General features: G+C 44.4%; 1 protein-coding gene across 1 annotated transcript; it reads left to right on the top strand.

Moving 5' to 3' along the window:
• Positions 1-559: 559 nt before the first annotated feature.
• Positions 560-19,029, top strand: RSBN1 (round spermatid basic protein 1). The gene is made up of 7 exons (XM_063178222.1): positions 560-911; positions 4,462-5,132; positions 11,086-11,223; positions 11,619-11,761; positions 12,617-12,784; positions 13,828-13,936; positions 14,483-19,029. The coding sequence occupies exons 1-7, from the start codon at positions 560-562 to the stop codon at positions 14,942-14,944; spliced, it is 2,043 nt and encodes a 680-aa protein (XP_063034292.1). The 3' UTR covers positions 14,945-19,029.
• Positions 19,030-19,054: the final 25 nt, after the last annotated feature.

Genomic DNA, 19,054 nt, shown 5'->3' with positions numbered 1-19,054 from the left:
AAAATACCCCACCAACCAAGGTGGGATTTGGGGAATTTGGTCAAGAAGAATCTGCTGACCACTGCTGGAATGGAAAACTCAGCTGGACAGGGTTTGGAGCAACCTGCTGTGCTGGAAGGTGCCCTAGCTCATGGCAGTGGGTGAAACGAGATTTTTAAGCTCCCTCCTAACCTCCCAATCATTTTATGATTCAATTATTTTATTCCATCCCACTGCAATGGGCAGGGATGGCCTCCTTAGGCTCGCTCCAACAGCTCCACATCATCTCCCTTAGGGGGAAAGCCTCGGCAGCACCCCGCGGCCGGTGTTTAATGGATGAAGCACTTTAGAACAAGCGACAAACGCCACTGAAATAAAAGTTTTTATTCCTCGGCGCTCTCCGGCCCCGCGCTCCCCCAGCGCTTCCCCGCCCTCCTCCTGCCGCCCACGTGACCCGCGCAGCGCGCACGCGCCCCTGGCCCCGCCCCCGAACTACACGTCCCAGGGTGCCCCGCGGCGGCGCGTGCGCGGCGGCGCCCGGCGCTCGGGCCATTTAAATGTGTGTGAGGGAGCCCCTGAAATGGCCGCGCAGGTCGCCGCGGTGCCGCGGGCCCCGGAGGAGCCGCCGCCGCCCTCAGCGGACCGGCCCGCCCGGCCCCGCGGGCCCCGCCGCCGGCGAGCGGCACCCGGCGAGCCGCCGGCCGCCAAGCGGGCCCGGCCGAGCCAGCCGCTGCTGGCGGGGCCCGGCCCGGCGGAGCCGCTGCCCCCGCCCGCCCTCCCCGCCGCCGCGGGGCTGTTCACGTTCTCCCCGCTCAGCCTCCCGCCGCCCGGGGAGCGCCGACACCACCACCGGCACCACGCCGAGCCCGCCGGCCACAAGGCGAGGCGCGGCAGCCCCGCGGACGGCGCGGCGGGGCGGCCCAGCCAGCGAGGTGAGCGGCGGGGGGAGCGCGGGGGTCGCGGGGCCGGCGGGTGCCCGCGGCGGGCTCGGCCGGGCGGCGGCGGCGCCGCGCTCGGAGCCCGGGGCGCACCTGTGGAGGGGAGCGGGCGGCGGCAGCGCGCCGGGATCGGCGGCCCTGCTCCGGCCGTGGCGTAGCGGGCACGGCGGGGCTGCCCCGGGCACGGAGCGCGGGGCGGCCGCGTTGCTGCTGCCGCTGTCAGAATCGCCCTCATCGCACGGTCAGCGTGCGAGTGCTGCGGTAGTAAAGGCTTCTTCACATCAACGTGTGAGGAGCTGCTCGTTTGTTAGGTTTTTTTTTTTCAGTTTTTAATGGTTGGTTCTAATAAGTGGCCTGAGAAGGGGTCTCGTGATTCCAATAGAATGTTTCCAATGCGATTGTCAGAGGATGGTGCCAGAGTCTCTTCAGGGATGCCCAGCAACAGGGCAAGGCTGAATAGCCATAAACTGAAACACAAAAAGTTCCTTCTAAACATAAGGAGGAATTTCTTTCAATGAAGGCTGGCAGAGCACTGGAACAGGTGCCCATGGAGATCCTGGAGTCTCCCTGTCTGGAGATATTCCACACCTGTGTCACCTGCTCCAGGTGACCCTGCCTTGGCAGGGGGGTTTTGCTGGATGATCTCAGAGGTCCCTTCCAGCCCGAATTATTCTGTGTGTTCTTTTATTGAAAGGCCAAAGTATCTCTGGATTTTGGCATGTGGTGTGTGTGGTTTTGTTTATTTTTTTTTTTTTTTAACAGTACAGAGTGATTGTTTTGGTTCTGCTCAGAGATTTGCTGTAGTAAAAAGCTTCTTGGAGAGAGCAACATAGATAAAAAATAACTGCAAAAGCTACTGTAATTAAAAGTATAATGTGGTGAATTATGCTTGAGGAGTGTATGGGCAGGTTTTGTGCCTAAGAAACCAAAGATGCACTTGTTTACAGAAGTCAAGTGTCTGTGGAGTAAAGCCTAGATAGTCCTATCTTAAGAACAGACAAAACTAGTACCAGGAGAAGCTTTTCTCCCCTAGTTAATGCTTTCACACCACTGTGCTTGAATACAGATTAAAAAACTTCTGATTGCAAACCTCTGAAGTTTTATCAGTGTTTATCAAACAAAAGTTTGGAGCGGTGTAACTTTGTAGAATGGAGTGTCAGTGTGTCAGTTCTAACCCAGAATTAAATTAGGCCCCTTAATGGAGGCTTAAACAGCGTGAAAATGAGCATCAAAATTCCAGATTTGTGAAGGAAAGCCGTTTGCTCTTCTGAAGCTCTTCACTGCCTGTCCTCAGCAGAAGGGGTAGTGCATTTCGGGATGGGGCTGTGTTTCTTTTCCTGACTATCCCTTGTTATTTTGCTGTATAACCTAATTAAATTACCTATTATATTGACTGTGCCATGCTTATCTGTGGCCCCAGGTGACAGTGAACACCCCACTGTTTTTGCTGTTTAATAAAGGTTCTGATTCTGTTGTGGGATGTCTGATCATTTTAGATTATTTATATACCCTGAGTTATTGGCACTGCTGTCACTCTGCCTCGCTGCAGAGCCCATAGTTTAGTGACCTGTCCACAGCTTCTTTGTGTTTGAGGTGCTGGAGGCCTTCTGTTTATTTAAAGGAATAATTAAAATTATATTTCCATTCAGGATTGCCAGGCATTATTATAATGTCACTGAATCCAGCAGTTACTCACTGTAACAGTGGGACTCTGCTGTGTTCAATGCATCCAGCAGCAGCCAGGGCCGCTTTTCTCCTGCAAACAGACAAGTGCTCACTGGAAGCTCCCAAATGCAAGGATTCCTCTGTCTGTTATTAGGATATGGCTCCAAACAGGAAGATACTCTGGATTAAAATGTGTGAGCTTTTAAAACTGTACCTGAAAGCAGAAATGCTTGCAGTAAGAGACCTTTAATGTTCTTAGAAACATGCCTAGGGAAGTATTCCCAGCAGCACAGGGGTGCCGTGAAATCCTCGTTTAGCTGCAGCTTGGGATCTCTGGTGTCCAGGACAAACACCTGGTGTGTGAATTGCACGTTCTCAGTGAGTAAAGCAGTGTCTGTGCTCAGAGCCCAGTGACTGAGCCTACCCTGCGCTCCTCACACCGAGTCCTGCAGCAAACCTCATTCCAAGAACCGTTTCAGTTGCCTTCCCAGAACGGGTGATACCACCCTGCTTTTTCCTGCTTTCTCTGAAACAGAAAGATCAGGGCCTTTGCTGTTTGCAAGGGCTGCAGCAGCACGGTGAAAACTTGTATTTCAGGTCCTAAGACTACTGTATGAAGTGAGGATTAAGCAATCAGCTCTTTCTTTGCTCCATGAGTAACTCTGTTCCTTACTCCAGGCTGTTATGAAGGTCAGCCCTCTCAGTAACGAGACCAAACCAGTAATGATCCAGTTAAACACTGGTTACACTGAAGAACCTGCAGCTGCCTGTGTTTGGCACTACACCCTTTCTCATAAAACAGTGTAACATGGCTTTTTTCTTTAACTTAAGTGCTCTAAGAGAATGAAGAGGGAGTACCAACGTGCAGCCAGAGAAAGGAAATTTCTTTAGGACAAAGCCCTGTGCTGAGGGGAAATGGTAAAACTTTGGTTACTGCATCTTCAGGCAGGTGTTGCCTTCAGCAGCAGGTTGTTCTCATCCCCACAGCTATCCTGCTAACACAGCTCCTGGAGATTTATGGGCACTCTTGGATGAAATGGTTCTTTGATTCAGGCACGTTAAAACCTTGTCTTGGCAATTGAGTTTGTAACAGCTGGGCCATCAAGTTTTCTAATTACCTTTGTCCCTTGCTAAATGTTATTTGAATTAGCTTTTATTCTTGAAAGAAGAACAACTTAAACTATTCCATTTTGCCTGACAGAACTACTTCTTTACATTTTATCTATCTGCCTTTTAGAGGTTGATTAACCTCAAAAACAAACCCAAATAACTGAAACAGGCTTTTAATTTCTTTCTCTCTATTAACTGAATTGTTAACTATAAGACTGAATCTGTTGATGTGATGATTTGGGTCCTTTAATTTTAAAAGATCAGCAATCTAAGTTTAAATGTTTTTACTTCTAAGTGTAAGTAAAGCTTTTAGCTCTTTAGTGCTACTCTGTTTGCTTCCCTATCATGTATCCAAAATCAGGGAAGTGCTCTGTAATGAAAGTCTTAATGTTTAAATGTTACACATACTTGTTTATCCTCTTCCCCTGCACGGCACTGCCTTAAATGTCAGAAGTTATTAATGTACTTAATTATAGATGCTCTGAAATACAGACTCCTTTTAAAGGTATTTTGATAAATCTGTTAAAAATTGAAGTATTTCGAAAATATTAAGGTAGAATTTTGGAAGGTTTCCTTAATTCAAGGCTTTATTTCTATAATTATAGATACCCTGACTTTTGACTTAATTATACAACCAAAAATGCAATGTTTTACAGTTGGTCAGTGTCCCTGGGAATAGGTCCCTTCAGCAAGTGAGAGGCCTGAATTCTTTTGGGGTGAATATGCTGCAACTGCAGAACTCTAATCTTCTCTTTATTGTCGCTGCCAGAAACTCCAGATGAAAATGGCAAAACCCAGCGAGCTGACAGTCTCATTATGAAGAAGATAAAGAAAAAAAAGAAAAAGAAACACCGGGAGGATGTGAGGGGAAAGCGCCTGAAGATGTACAACAAGGAGGTGCAGACGGTGTGTGCTGGGCTCACTCGCATTGACAAGGAGACTCTGGCTCAAGGACAGTGTGACAGCCTGGAAATGAACAAGGAATCCTTCAGGTACCTGAAGGACGAGCAGCTGTGCAGACTGAACTTGGGCATGCAGGAATACCGGGTACCCCAGGGAGTACAAACCCCCTTTGTGACGCACCAGGAGCACTCTGTCCGCAGCAGCTTCCTCAAGACTGGCACTAAATTCAGTAACTTCATCCACGAGGAGCACCAGTCCAATGGAGGTGCCCTGGTCCTGCATGCCTACATGGATGAACTCTCATTTTTGTCTCCAGTGGAGATGGAGAGATTTGCAGAGGAGTTTCTTGCGTTGTCATTCAGTGAAAATGATAAAAATGCAGCTTACTATGCTTTAGCCATAGTGCACGGGGCAGCTGCCTATTTACCAGACTTCCTGGATTACTTTGCTTTCAACTTTCCAAACACTCCAGTGAAAATGGAAATTTTGGGCAAGAAGGACATTGAAACAACAACAATTTCAAATTTTCACTCTCAGGTAAGAGCTATTCACATGCATAAATGTTGCACAATACCTATGTATGATTAATCTCAGTAACCCAGAGCAGACATGATTTAAAATAGGCAAATCACAAATGATTTTTCTAAGCAGATGAAGAAAGGTGATGTTAGGCCTAATCTACTGTGCTGTGTATTCCTGCTTCTGCTCAGAGCTTTTCTGTGCTCCCTGGTAGCTGGGGAATCACACATTGCACACTGCTGCCTGTGACCTGAGGGCAGATCTGCACTGAGCATCTTTTTCATCTAAACTTGGGAAATCATTGAGATTGTCCAAAACAGCAGCCAAGTCTGTCAAGAATTGCATAGACTGCAAATGCTAACACTGCTTTTCTAGTCAACAGAGCTGGAGTTTCTTTTTGGGGTCTTTTGGGGGGGTTTTTTTGATGTTACTTTTTGTGTTTCAGTGTATCTGTTTCACAAGGTTTTTAACATCTTCATTCTCTCAGTACCTTATGCTGTTTAAACTTTCTAACTTGAAGGGGGTTAGAGGATCTTTTTAATTGCCTGTGAAAAGGAGTTTCACTTTGTTTACTCCCTTGGTTTCCATGGCAGGCTCAAACTAGTTTAAATTCTGAAACTGTATCTCCATGTAACTTAAATGGATGCAACAGTAAAAACTGAGCTAATTTTGAGATTCCCGTATGAAACTCTCTTGAATTTTAGTCTTGTGCTCCAACTCAGAGTATCTATGAGTAGACCACAAGATTACAGCTTAGATAAAATTCTTTTTGATGGAATAAAGCTTCTTTCTTTTTAGTCTGAGAATGGATCCAAACTGCTGATTACCTTTAAGGTCTTTACTTGAGGCATTAATTACATTTACTAGTTCAGCTGTTGGGAGGATAAATCTGAAACTCTGCAGTTCAGTACGATAGGAACACACCTTTAACAACACTTTGGAGTGTTAGTGCTTGTGGATGGGCTGTTTGGATCTCTGCAGGCTTTACCAAATGCTTATAAGCAAGATTTGCATTGGAAAAACAATTAGTGCTTTACAGAAAGATACTGCATGGTCACTGTGGAGTCTTTAAATAGCATTAAATGAATAATTGTGGCACTTGGCTTTTTGTTTGGCAGCAATTTGCTGCTCTAGCACTTATTTTAACCAGCTTCTGTTTCTTGGTGCAAGTAATTCTGTGTGTTGGCAGGGCTGTGTCTGGGTGCAGAGCACCCCAAAACAATCTGAGCATATGAACCACTGCTGTGGGCAGCAGCACTTCTGCACAGCACACACCTGTGTGCTGCAGGGCTCAAATGTGTCCACAGGTCAGGCTTTAAAGTCTTCTGTGTTAGTGATTTATCCATGTTCTTTAGTGTCCTGATTGCATTCTGGCTTGAGTGCATGTGATGACCCCTGAGATGGCTAAACAGAGCCTCTGGAGTGTTTAACAATTGCATTTTTTCTGGGTGAATGTTCTGTGAACATGAATACTGACACTATAAATACACGTGAGGAATGTATGGTAATAAATAAGAGGCTTTGCTGGGTTATAGTCTGCTGGTACTTCAATTAATTCTATTTTAAGTACTGTCTAAACTTGATTGAGTCATGACATAAGGTTCAGTTGGTCTAAACCACTTCTGTAAACCCAGCTCCAGCATGACCTGGTTAATCCTCTCTGGCTGGAGTGTGTTAGTGCAGCTCTCCCTGAGCAAACAGAGCAGGGAGCTGTCAGGCAGCTGGAGCAGGGCTCCTCAGGGGTACAGGTGATGGAAAAGCTGAGGAAACACAAATTGGTGGGGGTTCGCCCAGGTTTTGCAGGCTGGCTTGTCTTGGAATGGAGGAGGCTGCAATGCCCTGCTGAGTGCCTGGGTGCTGAACCTGGCTGTTGTGCTCCTTGGCAGCTCTGGTGAGGCTTGGACAGATTGGCCAAGCTTTACTTTTCACCCTTCTGAGTGAGAGTTGTACAGTTCAGAAGCACTTCATAGTTGTGCTTTAGCAGATTAAACTGTTGCACTGTTGTATGCTGTGACACTGGTTATTTATAATGAAGTTACATTGCCTCCATTCTGGGTTCCTTCTCTGTGTATGTTTGTTTGCTGCACTGACCTGTGCCAAGGGGGTTGGGAGTTTTAGGGGGTCTTGGATCCTGAAGATTCAGTGTTCAGAAATCAAAATTAGTTCTGTAAACTGCAAGTTAATGTGACCTTTGGCTTGCACAACATTCAGCTGGTTTGTGTTTTTAGAGACACTGAATTGTAGTATTCAAAATAAGGACTTTAATCTGAAGGACTTGGTTAAGTCTAGTGATAATTAACTGCCTTGCAAGGTGAATTCCTTTGTTCTCAGGGCAGTGAGTTTACAGCAAAGCACGCTAATGTGTATTTGTTATATAAATGTTTGGTTTCAGTATCTTAGAGTAATTAAGCTTCAGTGTCCTGTGGATTTTTTGCTTGCATTGTCTCTCATTGGTTGCAGTACTTCAATGCTGGAGCTCAGCTGTAGTGTGGAGCTGTTCACTTGGGCTGAGAGCTTTCAAGACTCAAATCACTGAGCAGTAACTTTAAGCTTTCCTCACATAAGGGCACACTTTCATTTGGAAGCTCTTTGCAGAGCAGCTAGAATGAACTCTTATTTTCCTTATCACTTGTTCAGTACAAGTGAACTGCTTCCCCTCAGTGAATGGGAATATATTTGTAGTTAAAAAAACCCTTCTGCTTTTTTTCCCAACTGATCAACTTGCCTGATGAATTCTGTCTGATCCAAAGAACAGTTACTCTGTCACAGAGGGTGTGTGGGGGTTCTGGGAAGAGGCCAGGAAAGAGAATTGGGGAAATAGGTTTTGCATAAGCTGCTCTTCCTTCTGGAAGAAGGTGGGAAAAGCAGCCAATAGGTGATAACTGGGTAAGTTTCCTTACTCCTGCTGTTCAGAACAGGTTCCTCTGTTGCTGACACTTTTGGTTCAGGAACCACATCACAGTTTGAACTTCTCTGATTGTGGAAGGACAGTCTCTTTTTTTTAGCAGTAGCTACCAAAGTATGAAATGAAGAAGTTGTGCGTCTGTACTGCATCCTTCATTTGGTTTGTCACTAAAGCCATATAAACAATGCCCAGTGGTCCTGCACTGTGTCAGATTTTAGTCAAGCATGTCACTCTTGCTGTGCTGGCATGTCACTGCCTTGTCCTTCAGCAGCAGCCAGCCTTGTGCTCTTGCTTTCTTCCTTGTAGCTAAGGTTTTGTGTGGTTGGTTTTATAGCTGACTTGGCATGCTGAAATATTGTTGCTGTCAACTGATTCATGCTTTTCTTGCAACTGGAGAGAAACTTCAGAGACTTAACCTCATTTGTCTCCAGCTGATGCCTCATCTGTGTGTCCTCTTCTCATCCTGTGTTGCTCACTTAACCCGTGGTGAGACTCAGGAACATGCAAATAAACAGCAGCTCTGAGCCTCTGACAGGAAACACTGCCTCTGTCTGCTTCTGCTCTCACCCCAGTGTGGGAAACACTGATAACACATGGTGCAGCTGGGAGAAAATGGCTCCATGAGCACTGGAGCTAATTTTAAACGTGCCCATAAGTCCCTGTGAGTGGGGGTACACACAGCAGTGATGGCTGGGTGGCATTTGGAAGGGCACAGGCTGCCTGAGCTGTTTTCCTGGCCCCATTATCTTTTTGCAACAGTGAAAACAGTGGCAGTGGCTGCTTGAGATCCACTGCTGCTTTTAAAGCAGCACAGGGAACAAATTCTACAAGGGAGGTGCTGTGGTAATGAGTTACTGACTTCTGGCAGCCCTGTGAACTGGAGTGACCCCAGCTAAATTCCTAAACAAGAGTTGAACTTTAAACAAAAATAAAAAACACTGAGAGAGGTCTGATGGATCTAATGAAAGTACTTCAGCTATTTCATCATCTCAGCTTTCTCCCCTGCAATGAGGGGTGCACAGAGGTGGCTGGAGTGAGCAGAGCTCAGAGGGAATTTGGAACACCTGGTGAATGAAAGGCCAAAGCAGCTTGCAGTGCAGCAAGCAGGGTGCTTACTCATGGGATACTAAACCATCCAGTTGTAAAGGGAGAGCAAGGTGCCTGTTCTTTTAGATGTTCATTGCATCATGTTGTTGGGACCACTGGCCTAACCAGTGTTTGCTGCTCAGAAGGAATTAAGAATGAGAGATGCTGTAAAGAAGTTTTTTATGGCATATTGAACTAGCAGACTACATACCCTGTGACTGAGGTGCTTGAGATGAATAATACAGCCTGCTGGGGATTGCCGTGGGTTGGTGCGTGTTGTCAGTGTAAACATGTCCTGGGTTTAATTCTCAAGTGTGTATATTCCTTTAATTTCTGTTAGAAACTAGCAAAACATTGAAATACAGTGTTTCCCTAAAGTATTTCTTCTGTTTCCTTTATAGCTCCCGAGTTCTTGTCTATTTTTCCATTGTTCCAGTGCATTTAAAAACAAACAAAGTTAAAGCTTCTAATTTTTCATTTCCTTTGAAAGCATTACAAGGAAAAGCTGCATATGGAATTATAATTCATTTTAACTCATGACAAACACCTGTAAAATACTAGTGACTCTCACCAGGTGGTTTCAGTAGCACAGAACTCATCTGGAAGGAGTCCGTCTGCACTTACATAAACAGTGCCAGGCAGTTTAACTTCACTGGATAAGGACCAGAGCACTTCAGTCCTTAGTTTTTCTGTATGTGCACAGAACAAAAATATTGCTGTGGTGTTCCAGTGCTCCTGCTCTGACCTGCACTCAGCAAATAGAGTGAGCTAAACTTGTATCATTAAGAAGTGAAATATCTATGGCTGCTGCTGGAGGATAAAATTGCAGCAGTAACTCTGTTCTTCCTTTATTAGTGTCTCCTAATTTACCTTTAACAACATGGAGTAGTTTAATGACATCTGGTTTGCTGGCTAAACATGCAAAACTGAAGCTAAAAGCTGAGCTGCTACTGGCATGTATCTGTAAGTGGAGTTCTAAAATGCATCACCCTGGGTGAACATGGCTCTTAAACTGCACATTTACCAGTGATTGCCTGTGCTGTCCCACCACTCAGCCACGGAGAACAGCTGGAGTTTTTCACCCTGGAACACTGAAGGGTGGTGGAAGGCTGGGGCTCAGCCACAAGTGACTGTGCAAAGCAGACTGGTGCTCTGTAACATCAGTTCTGATATCTGCACAGAAACTCCTCTCTGGCCGTGTGGCACATTCCAGCTGCAGTCCATAGGATGAGGCTGCAGAGCACTGGAGTCTTGCCAGTGCCTCTTTTCTGGGAACAGGAAATTGGCAAGAAAAGTTTCCAGATGACCCAGCAAAGTGGGACAGACTGTGTTCTAGAGGATGTCCATGAGCTGTGAGATTAAAATGCTTCTGACCCCTACACTGACAGCAGGTTCTACTGCAAATGGTAATCCTAAAATTCTTCTCCATGAGCTCTGGCTTTCCAGCTAAACCCCTCATTTCATCTGGTTTTTGTACAGTTTCCTGTGTATACTATCACCAGAACCACTGCACGAAAGTCCTTGAAGTTTTTCACTGCAGGCCCAGGGGAAAGACCTCCGGGACAGGGCTGAAATTGGAATGTGCCAAGCCCAGGAACATCCGCTTTGAAATGTAGAAGCAAAAGTCCAAATGCACAAACCAGTGGAGAGTTGAAGCTTGCTGGTGAAGGACTGAGTCACAATGAAACCTTGTGTGGTTGTTTTCTCAAGTCAGCCTGGAAGTGTTGAATTGTTCCTGAATTAGTCAAATATTCACTTGCTGTTATTCAGACTCCAGAAGGATTTCCTGTCAGGAGTGCAGACAGGAGTCCTTTCTTTCTCCTCTGTTCTGAACAGTCCCTGTGCATATTCCCAAAGGCCCATCTGCTGAAACAGCTGTAGCTGAGTCCAAGATTGATCCCAGCTGTGCTAGATCTGTCACTTTATCCTCGTGGGAGGGAACTGAAGCTGTGCTGCTGTTGTGTCTCCCGTGTGGCACAGGTCAATCGGACGTACTGCTGTGGCACCTACAGAGCGGGCCCCATGCGCCAGATCAGCCTGGTGGGAGCCGTGGATGAAGAAGTGGGGGACTACTTCCCAGAATTCCTGGATATGTTGGAAGAATCTCCATTTCTCAGAGTAAGCAGCAATTTGTGGTGTGTTCAGAGCACTGTAGATATTTAAGCAGTTGTTAGGTTTCTGAGTAATTAGAAACTGTAAGGGATTTTATTTATTGATGCTTTTTTGGGCTACTGAGGTTCATTCTTTACTGTGTCCAATTGAAAGGCATAGACTGAGGTGGCTAATTAAAAATAATCAAGTTTATTATATATACTTCTACTTCCCTAAAAACTGTGCTTGATAAAATTAGCTTGGAATATCTTTTACCTCTCAAATGTACTTAGATTCTATGCAATTCTTTTGACAGCAGATTTGAACCAGTTTTACCAAAGGCATCATTTAATTTTTCTATCTCACCCAGTGTTTTGTGTTATGTGTGTTTTGTGGGTTGTTTTGTTCCTGTTTTCTTTTAGATGACTCTGCCCTGGGGGACTCTTTCCAGTCTCAGACTGCAGTGCAGGTCCCAGAGTGATGATGGGCCCATCATGTGGGTGAGGCCGGGAGAGCAGATGATCCCCACAGCTGATATGCCAAAATCACCCTTCAAACGGCGCCGGTGAGTTTGGGTTTCCTTTTGTACTCGAGGGAAAACTTTGCAGTTAAGTCTGTGTCAGATTTGAGAATAAAAGCCAAGTATTGATGTGTAACTGGCTTTTCAGAGGACTAATTCAGATTTAAGTTTCACTTTCACTTTGTTTCAAATTGGCTCAGTTGATAAAGCAAAGCTGTTACCCGTGATGGTTATTTTATTTCACTACTTCTGTCAGTATCTTTCAGTACTTCTCACGTATCCTAGATCGGTGCTTTAAGATTAGAACCTCTTTTTATTATCCTGCAGGAGACTCAATTCATCTTATTTCTGTGGCAGGAACCAGTTTGGTGGTGAGGGCAGGTGGAATGCTGTAAAAACAGCAGAGATCCTTCTACTGCTCAGGCTACCTAATAATGGTAGTGCTAAAGCATTTATCACATGCCTGCCCAGCAATTATTGTGTATTCTTGCTTTCTGTCTCTGAAAGAGTGCTCTAAAACAAATTTCAGGAGATTTGGAAGCATATTTTAATTGTCTTTTCAAGAAGAATTTTTGGATGTATTCTCAAATAACTGAAGCTCAGTTTCTATAAGATAGCTCTGTTTTACATACTGGTACATTCTTGGAGGAAGTCTTTCAGCACAAGTGAACACAAATTTTTTTTTATTTGATTTGTTTTGTAAAGTTTGATCTTATTACCTGAATTGTACTTTACTGGTTTTGTTTCAATCTTTCACCAAATCAACATCTAGAAAAAATCAGAAGGAAGTGCTTTGTTCCCTTGAAGCCTGCAGCACCCACAATTCTAAGATCATTTCAATACAAGTATTAATTTTTGAGCAGCAGGGCCATTTTTAGCGTGTGTTTTTGTGCATTGCAGGTCCATGAACGAGATCAAGAACCTGCAGTACCTACCTCGGACCAGCGAGCCCCGCGAGGTCCTGTTCGAGGACAGGACCCGAGCTCACGCCGACCACGTGGGGCAGGGCTTTGACTGGCAGAGCACAGCTGCTGTCGGCGTGCTCAAGGCTGTGCAGTTTGGGGAATGGTGAGTGCTGCTGGCATGCAGCTGCTCTTTCTTCTGAAAAAATAAAATTCCTTGCTAAACAAAGCTAATCAGAAGTGTTTTAAACCCTATAATGAGGCTGGCTGGAATTATCTGCCCAGGGAGGTGCTGGAGTCACTGGATGTGTTTGGAAATAAACTCAGTGCCGTGGTTTAGTTTATGAGGAGGTGTTAGGTCGTAGGTTGGACTAGATGATCTTAAAGGTCTTTTCCAACCTAGTTTATTCTGTGATTCAAAAGCTGCACAGAGCTGAAAATCTCAAGCTGTGTGCCTCCTATTTTTCCATCTTGAGGCAGTAAAAAATTTGTACCAGCAGCTTGCAGAATATTTCAGTGATATACAAAAACCTTAAACCTGGACCATCATCCCTGATTATTCTTTTCCTGAGCAGGTATATTAATTCTAGCTTCTGTAACTGCAGTCTAAGAACTCAGTGTAATTAATTTCACAGCTGCAGTGCTTTCTCAGGTCATGTACCCAGGATATTGCTGTTGACCTTGCAGAGAAACTGGACTTGCATCATTGTAATAGGTAGAAATTACATTGGAAATTGGATAGCATCATTAGCATTATCATTAGAATAAAAAATGCCAATGTTTCCTATACCGTTGAATAAAACTCCTCACTGATTCAACTTCAGTGTTACTTTGTAATTTTACATTTTTTCCCTTAATGCAGAATTTTTCTGTCCAATTATACAATGGAAGAATTGAGCAAATAGTGGTTCCTAGAACACAGAGAACTTTGACAGTGGCAGTTTGAACCTGGGTCTCAGGCTTTTCAGTGTATTTTCCATGCAAACATCCCTTCTGTTGTGAATGCAGCAAAAATTGAGAAAGAAAAAAGGGAAATATATGCATTATACCTCTTATTCAAAATAATACACTATTGAGAGGTGTTGAGATGTTGTGCACAGTGTAACACTCAAGCAGGCCATTGGTTCAATGGAGCTTTCTGCTGGAAGAGCTGGAATGCTCTGTAATTCAAATACTTCAAAAATTCCTGGAATTCTCACTTTTTTCTAGGAGTGACCAGCCTCGTATAACCAAAGATGTGGTTTGTTTTCATGCTGAAGACTTCACTGATGTTGTGCAGAGACTTCAGCTGGACCTGCATGAACCTCCAGTGTCACAGGTATCAAATCTGCCCTTGTGACAGCTCATTCCTGGTGTTTTGGGAGGAGTTTCTGATAGATCCCAGCTTCTCCCTAAAGTCAGCCCTTTTGTATCCCCTCAGTTCTCAGCTCTCTTGGGTAAATTTCCCTGTGTTTCAGGATAAAATAGTTTAGTTGGAAGGGACCTTTTTATTTTCCATTCCCCCAAGCTGGGGTTCATGCTATGAGTCCCAGGGTGTGCTATAGAAACAATCTGTTGATTAAGCCATGTGTGCCTGCTCCTGCTTTTGCTGATGTCTGTTGTCTTAGCTATGGAAGCATCTAAACTCAAGTCCTGCCAACCCAAGCAATGCAGCCCATTGTTGGTTTGAACTATAACTATAGAAACCTCTTCATCCTCCTCTCAGGACATCAGGGAAATTGTATTTTTAAAGTCCAGTTCTCATTTGAAGTTTTACCCATGAAAAGTAGACATTCTGATTTAGACATGGATTCACTTGAAAATAGGAAGATGCAGAGTTGTTGGAAGAGTTCACCACTAACTTTGCCATCTCTCCTTCTCCCAGTGTGTTCAATGGGTGGACGAAGCCAAACTAAACCAAATGAGACGGGAAGGCATTCGCTATGCCAGGATTCAGCTGTGTGACAATGACATCTACTTCATCCCCAGAAATGTCATTCATCAGTTCAAAACAGTGTCAGCAGTCTGCAGCCTAGCCTGGCACATCAGACTCAAACAGTACCACCCCGTGGGGGAGACTTCTCCAAAAGCAGAGAGCAGCTCAAGCCTGAACAGTGATGTTCCTGGGAGCACAGAGGCACAAGGTGAACCCCAAGGTGTGAGTGTAAAAGTAGAGTCTGAAGAACCAGGTACAGAAATTCAGCTTACCCCAGGGGTGCTCTCCTCCTCTGTTTCTTCAATATCAGGACTTGTGCAACCAGATCAGGTGGCCCAGCCCCTTCCAGGTTTTAAAATAGAGTCTGATCAGCAACACAATCCACAGGATCATGCAGGCTCTTCTGTGTGATATGTATATATTCAAACATTTTTTAAACAACTTTTTAAAATTTTGATGTGAAGTTATAGTTTTATAACTGGCTTATGTTTTATTGGAGAAATCTTGCCTATAATTCTATAAAGAAAGGTGACATTCCAAAATGTCAAGCATATCTTTTTTACACAGATTATGCAAAATTCAAGTTGTATTTTAACCCCTTAGTACAACCTGTAACAGTGGTCTACCACTTCTTTCTGTTTAAGTAAAGAGATGTTGAATATCTTCTCAAAGTCAGATTGGAATTCCTCCAGGAATATGAAATGATTGAACTCCATTGGTCAGTGTTATTTCCCTGCTTTTACTTTATCTCTAATCTTCACCAGAAAGTGATGCTTTTGTAGAAGACTTGCAAAGTGATTTCCCCATCTCATTTTAATTGCTTAAAAAAAGTAAAAAAAAAAAAAAAAAAAAAAAAAGAAAAAAAAGAAAAGAAAAAGAAAAATAGAGAAAGCACAGCACTTTTGATGATTTGTGGAATTATTTTTGGTATGTCTGTTCTTGACATGTTGGTTTATATACAAGCTATAGAAATTGATGTTTCTTACAGTTCCTACAAGGGTGACCTGTAAAATGAACTGAAGCAAGTGTCTGATTCCTGTTGAAATGCAATGACTTACTGACCTAACACTTCTCATAGCACTGCTTATGTTGTTTGGTGTGGGGGTTTTTGCTTCCAAAATACATCTTCCCTGAATGTGATAAATGCTAGTGTCAAAATTAGAGAACCTCTTGGTAGTCTTGTGGAGGAAACTGCTATCTTTGAGCACTTTAAGGCTTTAAAATACTTAACCAACTTGGCAGCTTGTTTTGATGGGGTCGTAACGTGTCCAATGGATCCACACCTTCCCTTGTACTGATGCACTTAATATAATAAGCATTGAGCTGATACCTGACTTCCTAGAATAAGGACAGCCTTACTGTGTAAGTTCTGTATTAGTATTTCACAATAAAAAGTCTTTTGGCATTGGACTGCTTTTTCCATGTGTAGCTCCTGGGTGCCCAGTTACTGTGGAAAAATCAGCAGCACGTGCTCAATGTGTAGAGTGTCAGCTATCAACAGTTTTTAAACAATCTTTCAATATTTCTGGATGTTAATGTGTAACCTGTATTTGACTTTCACTCACCCCATTTATTACTGCCCTTTCCAGTCATCAAAAGGAAAAGTCCCTTTTCCCTCCCCCCTCCCCACATTTAGAGTACAAGTTGGGGTTTGGTGCAACTTAAGCTGTCTCCAGATAACTTTATTTGTTCTAATCCTCACTGGGGTAGGAGAGATTTGAAACACTATGTTAGACTAGACAAAAGCAAAGATGCTGTGTTAGTTCTGGATGCATCTTTTTAATATCAATTATTACTCTTCTCTTTATAAGGGTCTCTAAAATATGTTACTCTATTATAAATCTTACTTTGTGCAATATTGTTTGTGTAGGCTTTTATATACATATTAGCACCTCAGTGTAGAGGTCACTATTTTAAACTGATAGAGAAATAATCCTCAGAAGATACTGCAGTGATTAGTTAGAACCTGTATTACTCCTTATGTGTATGTATGTATTGTCTTCGGTACAAAAATGAGGACTAGGAAATATTTCAATTTAAAACTAATTTACAGATTGAAGTGGTAGTGACTCGTTTAGTAATCTGTGTAAATAAGGTGTTAGAATGGAAAGCTTTTATGATGAGAAGTAATGTGATTCATGCAGGGGTGTAATTTAATCTTAGCAGAAATTCTAGATGACTCAGCGCGGCTCAGAAGGAGCCGTCGGTTCTCTGGTGGGTTTTTTCCACTTTTTATGTTGAGAGGAATTTCATAGCTTTAAGGGTTGTGCAAAGTAAAATTCCTCACAGGCAATAGTGGTTTCAGTTCATCCTTCACATTCAAAGATTCCCCAGGGGTGTTCTTTCCTTTTGACCAAGTCTGCGAGTCTTCCACGTGCCCGTTCTGCCTGTCCCTGCTGCTCCCAGCCCTTCCCTGGCAGCCAGCTCTGCTCTCTCAGGAACTGTCACACCTGCAGGGCCAGCAGAGCAAACAGGCTGAGAGCCCCCAGGCACCACCTGGTAATTGGGAAATTGGGGTGGCGTGAAGAGAGAATCCATTTGGAAGTCCTCTGTAAATTCTGTTAGCATGTTTGCAAGTGAAGGAAGACCAGGGTGGTCTGTGCTGCTTTCCAAGCTGGAGCTTTTGTGAAATCTGTGACAACAGCCTGAAATAGCTGGAAAATGCTCTGACTTCCTCTTGCATGGAGGGACATGGCCAATAGCATTGTGCTCTCTGTGCTCTGCTCACTTGCTAACTTAAACCTAATGTCAGATTTAAATGCACATAAATAAAGGTATCTGAACGACCTGAATGTTGCTGATGCTATCCTATTTTGGAAAGCTGAGGGAGAGAGGAGCAAGCTGCTTGAGAATCTCTTACTAAATCCATGCTCAGCTTTGCTGTGCTTTAACCAAACTGGCAGAGTTTGAAATTCCACCTCAACTCTGGGTGTAAAGTGTGAGAGGGATTGCTTGGAAAGCTGCTCAGTCTCCAGCCATTGCTTCAGTTGCTCAGAACAAAGCCTTAATGGGACAAATGCAAATGTTTTCCAGCCCAAGACCTGTAGAGCACTGATTTTTTATGAGCTAGAGCAGTTTAGAGAGGAAATAATGAGTTCAAGCCATTTAGTGCTTAAGCAGAACAAATCCAGTAAATATTTCTGAATATCTCATGTTAAATAGTTGCTATTTGAATTTCTCCAATATTTCCTAAAGCAGGCTCCTTAATGAGCTAATCACCTTTGATTTGATGTGATTTTTTGAGCCACATTTGGTGGCTTGTTCTAAGGCTGAGGGAGCTGGGGCTGTTCAGTGTGGACACCTTCCAGGATCTGCAGGGCTGCTCATCAGGACCTGAGTGACAGGAGAGGGGAAATGGGCACAAATCAAAAGAGGAGGAATTTAGGTGAGAGATAAGGAAGAGATGTGATGGGTGGTGATGATCTGGCTGCCCAGGGAGGCCATGGATGCCCCAGCCTGGGAACTTTTCAAAGCCAGGTTGGGGATCCTGGCCCAGTGGAGGTGTCCCTGCACATGGCAGGGAGTTGGGACTGGATGGTTTTTAAGGTCTTAACTTTGTTACTCTCAGTGGAAAGCAGACACAGAACAGTTCCTAAAGACAAATGTGCTGGTCAGTTCTGCAAATCCTCAGTGCTCCATTTATGCTCTGTGATGTGTGTCAGGTAGAAAACAGCCCAGCTTTGTGCTGGTGACAGCTGTCACTGACCAAGTGCTGTGAAACAGAACTGAGGCTTAGGCTGGGCTTTAATCAAGTGCTGGTGACTAAAACATCCCGGGGATAAAGTGGGCCAGCAAATGCAGGGTGAATTTGGTTTCCTCTCTTTTAGACAAGCTCCAGGTTCTGCTCCAGGAGGGGGGACACCACAAGGTGTCCCCAGGGCATCCTAAGGGACACTTTTCAGTGTCCTGCTGTGCCCTGCCAGGTTCCCTGCGTGGTACAGGTCAGGCAAATTGTCAGAGCTTTCCCCATGAGCTGAGTGCTGAACTCTGCAGTTCCCGAGGTGTGCTGAGGCTGGGCAGCCCTGAGGGCTGCGAGAGGAGCCAGGGCTCGTCCCCTGTCCCCCGGAGCCTCCTCTGTCCCCTCCTGAGGGCTCCGAGCAGTGCCAGGGCACCCCGAGCACCCACACACCGGCTTTTCCTGATTTCTCTGTACAACATGTAAAGATACCGACTCCTGTATTGCTGTTTCGTGATTTCATTTGATTTGATTGGCAGCTACGATTATTTTTTTCTGTGGTTTTAATTTATCTAAGGTCTCTGCCTCCAGAGGACGTGTACAATTGCCTGGACGACTGTTTGCTTTGTGCGGCCTTAGTGTATTTATTGACATTCGCGCGTGTGCGGGGCGGCCCGCGCCCCCCGCGCCCCCGGTAGCTGACTGTACACCAGTGTCAAACTGTTAAGCTATTTCTTTGTAAAATAGTCCGGCGGAATGCATAGAATTTTTTTCCTGTAAAGTATTTTTTTAATAAACAAAAGTCTGATTTTGTCCTTTACCCGCCTGGGCGCTTCTTTCCTTCC

This window comes from Melospiza melodia, chromosome 28 (assembly GCF_035770615.1).
Source record: "Melospiza melodia melodia isolate bMelMel2 chromosome 28, bMelMel2.pri, whole genome shotgun sequence".
In the NCBI taxonomy this organism is placed as follows: domain Eukaryota; kingdom Metazoa; phylum Chordata; class Aves; order Passeriformes; family Passerellidae; genus Melospiza; species Melospiza melodia.
The sequence above is the reverse complement of the archived record's forward strand: the minus strand, read 5'-3'. Positions and strand labels throughout refer to the sequence as shown.